Raw genomic sequence first — 12,126 nt, 5'->3', positions numbered from 1 at the left:
ATATCTGTAACCACCCACGGAATCTTAACCCATGTATACAATCGCTTGATACGATAACACCTGTACACTTGCGCTTAGGCCCATTTATGCCACAAAGTGCCAGAGATACTGAAATACCGAACTATCGTATGGCCAGTATGCAGGTCAAAGAAGTGACATAACATCCGCGTCCCAAATAAACCAGACACACATACCCAAAGTCCTCGTAAACTTTCGCTGCTAATGCAAACATATTTTTACATGTTACTCAATGAGCACTCACGACGGCCAATTGTGATTTGGCTCATAAATAATTCAAACATACATGGCAGTGCCAAATACTTGTGTGTCCGCGAAAATCGGGACAATCGAATCCGATTTTGTTGTGGAATGTCGCACTGACTTCTTTTCAACGGGGTGGTGATCTGTGTCTGAAGACCGTAGTTGGATTCAGTATTTTAAGAGGAACCCATGGATTATATAACACGGTTGCCACCAAACTTGAGACGTTACAATTATGCTCATGCCGCAGACGAAGGATGCAAGAAATACTGTTCTGGTGGAAGGTAGATCACGGCAAGGGCTACCTGCTCTATTCATGATGTGGAGTAAACCAATGCATATATATACAGGAGCCCACAAGACCCCTGTGCTATTAGAGCAGGAGGTTGAGGATAGGATGAGGTCGTTGAGGATAAGACGCCCGGTGCAATCATGTCAAGCGATGCGCCTTTTTTAAATTTTTTTTTATTGCCCTTGTAGGTAGACGAGCATACAGCCCACCTGATAATGAGTGGTTACCGTCACCCATGGACTTCAGCAATGCCAGGGGCAGCGCCAAGCCGCTGCCTACCGCTAAACGGGCGCCTGCGTCAGTGTTCGAATCCCGCAAGCAGATACCATTTTTTCTAATGAAATGCGTACTTTATAACGTCCACGGACGACTTCAATTGTGAAGGAATAACATTGTGTAATAAATATGAAACCCGCAAAAAAAGTTATATTCTTATTTTTTAATGTTTTTTCATAATTAAAAAAATAAGAAATCCGTAAAACCATTCATAATAAGATAATAAATCACAATTGACCACGCGGGTACTTACCACGCTGTTTCTTTTTGCCGTGAAGCAGTAAAGCGTTTCAATTTGAAAGGTGGTGTACTCTAAATCTATATCAAGATGGGTTGTGGCATTTATGTTGTTGAAGTCTATTATAGGCTTTGCTGGCCACTTAACACCAGATGGCCTATGAGCTCATCCTCTCATTTAATAAAAGGAGCTTTAATGTTTTTACTGGTGGTAGAAGGTCTTGTGAGCCCGCACGGGTAGGTACCACCGCCCTGCCTATTTCTGCCGTGAAGCAGTAATGCGTTTCGGTTTGAAGGGCGGGGCAGCCGTTGTACTGTAACAACTGCTGCTGCTTAGAACTCTTGTCTCAAGGTGAGTAGCGGTATTTACGCTGTATTTGTCTATGGGGTCCGGTAACTACTTAATATCAAGTAAAAAAAAGCCCAGAAGGGGTTATGTTGTCTATCAAGAGAGATAATACTGCTTAGGTCGAAACTTAAAGAAAAAATATTGACACTGACCTTCTTGTTCAAGTGAAAAGTATTATTTAAGACGAAAATAAAAGAATGAAACACGTCCACGGACGCGGTCAGACAACGAAAACACTGTTACGTAAGAGTAACTGGCTTTTTTTTTTCTTTTATAATGACAAGTCGTTTTCTCAGTAAAATTGGCCTAAATAGTTGTTCATAGAATGCTTACGTCATGCTGAAAGTCGACTATATACATATATATACTATATATATACATATATATATACTAGCTGACCCGGCAGACTTTGTAGTGCCTCAATCGATTAATAAAAGACCTAAACTTTTGTATTAAATAAACTTAAAACAAACAAAAGGAATCCGTCCGACGGGGGACACATCAAACGAAAAACAAAATTGTTGTTTTTATTTTTTATAATTCCGAGCATTTTCATATTTATCTACCTTTTAAACCTTATCTGGACTTCCACAAATAATTCAAGATCAAAATTAGCCCAATCGGTCCAGCCCTTCTTGAGTTTTAGCGAGACTAACGAACAGCAATTCATTTTTATATATAGAGGTAGATTTCTTAGCTCGGAAGAAGTACTTCTTGCTGCTGGCGCTTCTCATTCTGCTCATCATTCCCATATGAACGTCGTTGTCCACTATGAGGCAGATGAATGTATGATAGAAATCACTTTTTTCCCTTCTGGTAGCCTAAGAGGCTATTCCAACTACGCGAGGACGGGTAGGTGAGCTCACGGGATTAACCTGAGAGAATTACTAGAGAAATACTAACACTAGCCCTAGCAAGAGCAGTGCTTCGCTGAATCTACCACCGGATCGGAATCGCAACCCAATGAGAAGATCCGGCGAGAAACTCATTGGGCTGTGTCTATGGGTTAGTTCACTTGTCGAACGAAGAAGAAATCACAAGTTTGTTGGTTTGACTATTGTTTCACCCTTGAAATAGATATGGCTATCTAAGTGTCGATTGACCCTACAATAGGGTGTATGAAAAATAAGGATATAACTGATGAAGATGGATGATACAAAAATGCGGAGCTTAATGAGACCGGAGATTCCAATTTATATTTTTAGAATTTGCAAATTTTGCTGACAAAGAATAAGTCGTACTGTGATAAGGTCTCCCAAGCACCGCTGATCGGCTATTTATTAGCTAGTCTTAAAAGTGTATCCCAGAATATGATAAATCGGGTAGATCCTACTAAAAAACTATTTAGCTTGTGCTATGAGGACTTGCTTCAGATGATCCCCACATCTCGTTTTTACCATCGCACCGCCAGCCACCGGAGTAGATTTCATCCATACTACCTGGAGCCACTGCGTTCATCCACAGTGCATTTCCAGAGATCATTGTTGCAACGTACTATCCGGCTTTGGAATGTGCTCCCCTCCACGGTGTTTCCCGAGCGCTATGACATGTCCTTCTTCAAACGAGGCTTGTGGAGAGTATTAAACGGTAGGCAGCAGCTTGGCTCTGCTCCTGGCATTGCTGAAGTCTATGGGCGACGGTAACCACTCACCATCAGGGGGGCCGTATACTCAAATGCCGGCAAGGGCAATAAATAAAATAATAATAATATATAATACTGTAAGCGCGTCATGTATTACCATTTGTAGAGTCCCACATAATGTTTTATAATGGCATTGAAACCTCGATCCTTTTTCTTAAAGTAGATAGATAATACACTCACACCGATTTAAAACAATAAAAATTATCACACGAGTCATTCAAGCGATCCACTGTATTATTAGTTTAATCAAGACATCTATCTACCCTTTATACAATCTTTACAGAGCATCTAGTGAGAGTCCTACACCATAAAACATAATTTCTCATAGAAATATGTGAAAATTTCCCATCGCATACAATTAAACAAGAGCGATAACCATAGATAATTTGTTTTTTTTTCTTTCAATTAACTTGTTCTCATAACGACGGCGGAGAAAGAACAACTTTTACTCAGATAAGATTTTATGTGTGTATTTTGTGTGCTGTTTTTGTCCCACATACTTCGATATGTCTCCTAGGCGTCGACACCTCGCGTGAGGCTCGGACTCTGCTGTCCCATCCAGCTTTAAGTTCCCGAATAGTGGAGAAGCTTAGGGATATTTTTTATTGTATTTGTAGACAGTAGAGCCTGCGACTTAGCCTTATGCTGAGTACGCTACAAACATATTCTACGAACTGGAATCCTTTCTTATCGTTCACATCCTTACTACTGACGCCTCAGTATATTGTGGATCCTCAAGGGCTCACCAACCTCCTTATTCTTACCGCTAGGTTGATTTTAAAAGTGAAACTGTCAGTATACACAACTAAGATTCGGATCTTGTTCTTTGAAGAGGATAGTAGGATTCACATAATGCTGTCCATGGACTCCAGTAACCATATAACATCAAGCAGGTTAAGTTCAAGTTCATCTACTAAAGTAAAATAATAATAACAACAAAGCAGTGGCTTAAGATAAGATCCAAGGTATCTGGCCGCAGTCGATGTCTTTGTTAAAGATATTTGATATTTGAGATACTGAGCTCACATGATGTGTTCTCCGTGCACATAACACAGGAGATACACGTAGCATTGGCTCGTAAAATATGTTACGATTATATTTTATGTATTATGGAAGTATTTTTGGTATGTATCTTAGCTGGTATCTGCAGGTAATGCTTCTATCACAAGTCAATCTGGGTTGGTTTTTTTTGTAGATTATAATTTAATGTAATTCTTATTTCGAGAAATATAAATGCAGTCATTCATTGATTGCACAATAACTATTAACGAAATGAATTACCACAGTAAAATAGATTAGACTCTACTACGGAGCATGTTCGTTATAAGATTAAAATACCGAGTTTCAAAGCAATATATTTCAGTTGATAATTTGCCTCATGTCTCAAACTGTATTTTATCCACGGACTCAACCTTTAATTTATCAGTAGATGAGTCTCTAGCTCGCCTATAGTTCCTGAACGATAAAAAATTAGTACATAATAAAATAGATCAAATTATTAGACCTCAAATTTTGTCGGTAATGAGTACGTATAAAGATTATTTAGATCACGATAGCTCAATCTAATATTCAGTTTATTTGATGAACACATACGTACATAACTAAGTCATCACACTTCTTTAAATATTAAAAAATTACATCAACTGTAATGCTAATAAAAATCAATCTTTAACATCCTTACGCACACTTGAACTGTTGAGGAGAAAAATACGATACATTTTTATCTAATTTATAATTAGAACGAAAATCGTAAATTTATCAAAGAAAAAAAAATCTCGTCAAAATTATTTGAACAATAACTGGAGATACGACACTCTTACTTTCGACAAAACAACGACATGGCACTACGAAGAGACACCTGCGACAACCAGCGCAACGTCCACACAACCTGTCACCCGTCGGCAACCATCGCCATGAATGGACTCGGAGACCACGCCACAATTAACATAAAACAATTTTATCGGTACCAGTTTAATCGACCGCTTGTCAGACGGTGACCGGGCGCATTGGTGGGGCGGGGGACTTATAACGGCTCAGCCTTAACTCAGCCACTACATTTTGTGTTTGCTTTCCAAAGGGTGGTTCTAAACGGACGATATGAAGTGTCTGGTCGTTTTAATGGTGATCGGCGTGGCGTGGGCGATGCCTGCTGCCGAACAAGACTCTGACCCGAACATCCTGGGAAGCGTCCTGGGCGTCGTCAAGGAGTGCGTCGACGGTGACGTCACCCTGTGCCTCAAGGTCTGGACACCAGTGAAGTGGACTTGTGATAGTGGAAAACGTGAACAGTGAAATAATTATATCTATTTTGGTTGCAGGAGAAAGCTTTGAGATACGTGGAGACTTTGAGGTCTAAGAGGGAGATCACGCTGGTCGATGGCGTTACTTTGGACAGCAAAGGCTCACCCAGGTCTGCCAGGGCCTTGGAGCCACTGCCCGAGGAGCCCAAGGCCAGGGAAGCACAGGTCGAGTCTAGGCTCGTAGACGGTGTGGCAGACTTCTTGGAAAATTACGTCGTACAGTTCAAGCTCCCGTCTTCCGCTGTTGAGGGCATGAGGAGATCACTAGATGAAGGTGTGTATAAACATTATTTGTAGTTAAGATTTTTAAACATACAAACCCTAAAACTACATTAGATTTTAATTGGCCATCTCGTCGTTAAACCAATTAAAAAAAGATTAAATGAAATACAGTATAAACAGCGTGAATAGCTTAATTATAACTCAGTACCAAGTCCGAGTTAATTGCTTCGTTATAAAAAATACTTGTTAATGTGGTAATGAGGTGCCATTTATCGTTCAAGATTCTAAATCGGTTAATCTTTCTAAGTTTACACAGCACTAGTTCCTAATGTGAAAACCATACCATTATTTTATAATACAACGCATCCTAAAAGACTATTGAGTGGCATTTTATACTTTAATAGATTTTAAATACTAAAAACCGAATCACAGATTAATTGCGTTCCCAAGTTTATTCCGAGAGCTTTTCAACAAAAAGCGTTATTGTCATTATGTCATTAAGATACAAAAAGTTATATTCAAATAAACATTACACTACAATCATTGATGAGCATATTAAATCGTTTCAAAATTCGATGTGTTAGTGAGCTGTAATACTATCAATTTTCATTCATAGCTTTAAATAAACAGTTGGATTAAAAAAAAATTAACTACAGTTAGAACGTTGGACTTGGAAATAAAAGAACAGCTAATTTAGCGTCTGCACATAAAAGTAGCGGACAATGTCCGTATGTGTATTTATTGTTCAATATTTTTGCGTTAACTGACAATTATTAGTAGAGCGTACGAACGAATTAAAAACATTTAATAAAGAATTTCATCTAATTTTTATGACCACTTCAAAAGTACGAATTCTGTTTTTTTTGTAGAAATAAAGCGTTATCGACTAAAAGTGATTTCAATAGTCAAATTGAATCTAAGAGTTTACTAGTAGATTAAAATTTAAACCATTCGTGCAATTCAACCCAATATAACAACTGCACAGATATAAGTCAAAATCGATTATCGAATTATTATTTTTCTTAACTTCAAATCACTAAGGCTTTTAATTAGTGTATTATTATCGCTAGAAGATAAACAGATAGATGTACTGTGTAGCTCTTAAAATGGTTTTAGATTAGGTGAAGTAGCGCGCTAAAACTAATGCTTCAGTTAAATTGTGCTAAGTAAATACATCAAAAAGAAAGCAAGATAAATATTAATTAGTACACTGACGAATGTTGAAAATATCCACGCTTTTAAAACGGACAAAACTAAGTAGTGCCGACGGGCCTCTACTCATGAGCACAAACTAGGCATTTTTAGTTGGTTATGATGTTAATGCTTACCTCGCATTACATTGATGACTTAGTTATTAGGAGCAGCCTGATCACCGTCAAAGTTTCGACGAGTGAATAACCCATAGACACAGTCCACTGAGTTTCTTGCCGGATCGTCTCAGTGGATCGCGTTTCCGATCCATTGCTAGATTCTGCGAAGCACTGCTCTTGCCAGGGCCAATGTTAGCAACACTCCCGGTTTGAGCCCCGTGAGCTCACCTACACGTCAAAGACAAGCTGATGTAGCCTCTCAAGACTATCAGCCTAAGTAGGTTAATAAAAAAAAAGGAGCAGAAAACAATTCCAAAATATATAGGGCTACATTAGATTATATGGTTAAATATACTATACATTAGAGCCTGTTTAATGTTCCTAGCATATTAATTGACATTCCGTTAATTATCTAAATAGAATCTTATCGTTACGTCAAGCACTCAAATTTATGCTTAGTAGGAATTTATTCATCTCGTTGCAATTAAACTCTATACTCTGTTGCTATAATAAACCGGGGAGAAGATGGATTCATAATGTGGCCAGACTGTGCTTGTTGTGAATGTAACGATAACGAGAAACATTCACCGATACGAATAAGTATATCGTTAATTAGTTAAAAACTCAAAGTTTAATTACGTTAAAAAGAGTTAACAATTTCACTTATTCCGAATATCATGCATATAAAAATATTATAATTCATGCATGCATACGTCCCGTTGAAATTAAAATCAACTTTCTTCAAACACCAAAATAAACTTCTGAGAATGTTTTCATAACAACTTTCACTTTTTGTTTTTTTAATTTGGGTTAACGTCAAAGGGAAACAAGATACGATCGGTCCAAATTCATCGATTTCCGTCGTAACAACTCTGAGGCTTTGTTTAGCTTCGAGCTTAACAACTCGATCTATTTTGTGTGATTCACAAAGGCATTACGTGATGTGAGTATTAATAAATGGCAGCTTGTGAAGAGCTAGTGGTATTGCTTTCTATACCATAAATAACCAGTTTATTTGTCACTCAACTACAAGAAATTATGAATGATTGAGTCCAGTTTTCAGTATCAAATTCTCGATTCGGTGTAAACTTGCTTGCAAAGTTCGGTCTTGTTTGGGAATTTTTGATAACTATATGAGATAATTCCAGTCTAGCCGTTTTAAATTTGGTCTATAAATTTTTTTTAGTAAAATTTTAATAGTATCTTGTTTTTACAACGCATTGGAAAACAACACTGCATGGATTACCCAAGCGAGTCTAATTGTTGAGATCCACTTCGGATGTCTTATATCCGAAGAGTTAATTTAATGGCATAGAACATAAATGCGCCCACTTGGCTGGACGATATACTTAATACATCCAGCCTCAAGTTTATGATGTACTAATTCGATGCCTCCAATGAACACTACTTTTAGTTAAAATTTTGAAATTTTCGTTTTTCACGCAAATCGCTATATTGATGGGGTTCGAAGCAAGAGTAAATCAGCTAGTTACACACAAAAAAAAAACCATAAATATATATTGTAATAATAAAGATTTTATTAACTTTTTTCGTTTAAACGCTCCTCCTGTAAACCTACGAATTTTTGGAGTTAGCGTAGTGTTCATTGGAGCCATCGAATTTAATGTTGTACATCTAACAAGCTTTGAAACGGTATTTGTGGAACGCATTCGAACTACTCTATTGCCATAGATTCTTGTTCTAAATACCTCTATCGAATGTGAACTACGGATCATAATAAACACAAAACTTGTTATTCCATTGGCGTAGCTGTTCCATTGGAGCTATCATGATTCGAAACATTACTACTAAAATCAGTGCTCAGAGGGGCTTGGTTCGTGATCTTGATAATTGAGATCTAATTGTATTGGAATAATTTACATTTTAAACTAGATATTATATTCGATAGATATAGACAAGCTAGTGTTGTCCTACCATGCGGAATCGCTATGACCTCAGTTAATCAATATAACAATTAGAAATGAACTATGCTCTCTGCTCTGTTGTCAAAATCTGTGAAATTTGAGACATAAAAGTCTCAATTGGATCCTCAATCAAACCCTTAACTAGCGTTATAGTTTATAACAAACAGTAATGTGGTACCGACAAACTTAGGCAATTCAGTCAGTAACTATGTGAAGTGAAATTTGGTCGTTTTTGCAACTTAAAGTCCTTAACGCGAACGCAGTGGCTTTCCATTCGACGAGCCATGAAAGTAAGTATAAGAAATTCCTGGTCAAGAAAACCAGTTTGACTCACGTTACCGTGAAATCGACTCCGGAGACCACGCAAAGAAAGTTTGAACAGGTTTCATAACCTGTCTCGAGCCGGACGTGGATAAGGTATCAATGTTTATGGATGCCCATTTCCGGATATTTCAAATGTTTATTAGATCAATCGGATGTCTCAGTATTTAATTGCTAGATCCGCCTTGATCATGGTCCAGTTAGCGTCAAGCGGAACTGAAACCCATAGATATTTAGGCATATATTATACATTAACAGAGTTACACTAAAATAAATTTACTACTTAAATTATTGTTGGGGTGTAAATCGTAATACGCGGTGGCCACGATCCGTTGAATAAATAATTTTTTTATCACTCATTCACACGTACTGTAATAAAATAACAAATGACTTGTAACATAGTAACTCAGACTCTAGTTAGTTTGAAGTACTTTATTTTTTTAATTATAAACATTAGAGAGTAGAGCGGTTCAACTTCTCTACGTAATTCACTTCTAGTTAACCGTACAGTTCTCACTATTCTCAAAGTTACAGCTAAGAACTATGATTTCTAGTAAACAAAATTTGAATTGTACTGGCTCTATTACCCATCAATGATAGAGCTTGTTTTATTATTCTGGCTAGTTCTTACGCAAAGTTTTAATTCAATTTGAAGAATCAGATAGTATTTTGATGCTTTCAAGGATTGATAATCATGTTCCGTTCTCCACCAAATCGATTTGTGATCGTTACTGAGGTATCGCAGAGCATCCTATTTGTCGGTCTACATCTGTAAAAAATCAGTTTAGCTGATTTTGGCCAGTTCTTCGATTAGTTATTTATGTCGTAGATTTTTAGATCTTAAGTTCCTATCAGTACTATTTCTAAGTCCATTCAAATATTTTACCAACTAATCACGTTAATAAATTGCATTCTATTTAGCTAACAAACCATTTCCCTTATTGTTGAGATTTAAAAAAAGTTACTCCTAAGTATTTTGAGTATACTGTAACAATCAACACTTAGTCAATTCGATCTTTAAAGGACATAATATTCCAGTGAATAGCCTCAAAAGATGTCATGTCCTCCTACGAGTATCTAAACTTGACGCGAAAGTAGAAATTAGAATGGTGTCTCGACACGGATCATATCCTTATATTTGGTGAGCTAACCTCGTTAGAATTGATGACCTTATGAGGCGTATCTAGAAGGCATTTGTGTTGTATTCTGTAGGACTCATCGAATTTACACTGGTGGAGATGACATGAGTGCTTCCGCGTCCACATTGAGGCACGAGGTCAAAAACATTGTATAGAGACCCACTTCTATCTATCTATCAGCCCATGGACGTCCACCACTGGACATAGACCTCCCCCAAGCCTCGCCACAAAGACCGGTCCTGCGCTGCCTGCAGAGACACACTTATTGAACCATAATACGTCCTGCGACAAAACACAACGATAACGCCACGCACATACTTTTGTATTATATTCATATAATTAACCTAGTATTCTGTTGTTAAATTCCAGCTCGTGGTAAGAAGAAGAAGATCAAGCAGCTCCTCCCTCTCTTGGCCATCGCCAAACTAAAGATCATGGCCCTCATCCCCCTATTCTTGGGCATCATCGCCTTCGCAGCCGCCAAAGCCGTCGTACTTGCCAAGATCTCACTCCTGGTCGCCGGTATCATTGCTCTGAAGAAGCTGCTGGCCAGCAAGCACACCGAGACCAGCTACGAAGTGGTCGCCCATCCTCACCACGAGGAGCACTACGCAAGCAGCGGCCACGGCTGGGGCAGGTCTATCGATGACGCCCAAAACATGGCCTACAGCGCCCATATTAAATCTGATTAAATTACTGCCCAAAAATTTTTTGGTCCACCGTTTAAAGTACTAATAATACCCTGGTATATTTAATCGTTAGCGTTTAGTTAATTTATTTATTTATTGTACACCCTTTGTAAGGGTTCGCTAGCGCGATGTTGTTGTTGTTCCCAAAAAAAGTTCGTTCTGTTTTTGTATGTTCTCTTTATACTATATTAGTATTTCTCCTGAAGCTCTTGTACGGTATCCGTATTTGTGTATTTTATTTCTAAAAGTTTTGTAACTTATTTTTATTAATCTTATTTTATAAATCTAGTCTACTTCTAAGTCCTGCTAATTTATTTAGTTTAGTTTTTTTTTGTTTAAATATCATTATCTGTTTATTTATTTATTTTGTGATATATCGTTTATTCCATTTATTATTTTATTTGCTTTATTCTCAGATATTTATCGTATTGCTTCATACAATATCTATTTAAGTATATTTGCATGCCATATATAATAACGTGCATATTTTATATAGTAGTAGTATATGATAAGTAGTATGTGTATCCATATATTATATCATGTGCTTCTATGTTTATGACCGCATACTGAAACGTACAAATAAAGAACTGATGTATTAATGTTGATTTTTCTTCATTGTGGACGGGAAAAATTGAGACCATGACAAGTATTTAGCGATAAGCATCTTGATTGAACTAAGTTCAGTTACTCGCAATTAAATCATTAATCTACATTTATTTTTCTCCCAATAATACGGTATCAGCTATTAGGTAGTAGCTTTAACAGCAGTAAGTTGAGAAGTTGAGTACATTCAAAACATACAGTAATCGTTTTGATAAAACTTTTTATCTTATTTTAATCTTCTATTTTCACTGACGTGAACAGAATACATAAAGACAATTCATTGGTAAAGTTCAACAGTAATGTGGTTTTGACTCGAAATCGTCAACAGCGTTCAATAAAACTAGACGATGAAGGGAAATTGCTTTATTTCTTAACTACATTAATTATAAATTTCGTTAGCCCGTCTGTTTATAATCGATCTGCTGCAGCTCGGACTATGAGATTATGGTTTTTTTTCCTTCCTATGCTGGTGGTAGCCTTAGAGGGTTATGCCAACGTAACCTGACAAGTAGGTGAGCTCACGTGGCTCTAACCTGTGGACGTTGCTTGCGCTAGCCCTA

General features: G+C 37.3%; 1 protein-coding gene across 1 annotated transcript; it reads left to right on the top strand.

Annotated features, from left to right (window-relative positions):
- Positions 1-5,113: 5,113 nt before the first annotated feature.
- Positions 5,114-11,559, top strand: Osi9 (osiris 9). Its single transcript, NM_001135888.1, has 3 exons — positions 5,114-5,298; positions 5,376-5,631; positions 10,644-11,559. The coding sequence occupies exons 1-3, from the start codon at positions 5,155-5,157 to the stop codon at positions 10,964-10,966; spliced, it is 723 nt and encodes a 240-aa protein (NP_001129360.1). The 5' UTR covers positions 5,114-5,154; the 3' UTR covers positions 10,967-11,559.
- Positions 11,560-12,126: the final 567 nt, after the last annotated feature.

The sequence above is a fragment of the Bombyx mori genome, chromosome 26 (genome assembly GCF_030269925.1).
Source record: "Bombyx mori chromosome 26, ASM3026992v2".
NCBI lineage: Eukaryota > Metazoa > Arthropoda > Insecta > Lepidoptera > Bombycidae > Bombyx > Bombyx mori.
Note: the sequence above shows the minus strand (reverse complement) of the source record. Positions and strands in the feature narration are given on the sequence as shown.

Bases quoted from the DNA above. Each gene is read 5' to 3' on its own strand.
- Osi9 (NM_001135888.1), top strand. From the start codon at position 5,155: ATGAAGTGTCTGGTCGTTTTAATGGTGATCGGCGTGGCGTGGGCGATG. The intron at 5,299-5,375 runs GTCTGGACACCA...TTTTGGTTGCAG, and splicing joins ACGTCACCCTGTGCCTCAAG to GAGAAAGCTTTGAGATACGT. The intron at 5,632-10,643 runs GTGTGTATAAAC...GTTAAATTCCAG, and splicing joins GAGGAGATCACTAGATGAAG to CTCGTGGTAAGAAGAAGAAG.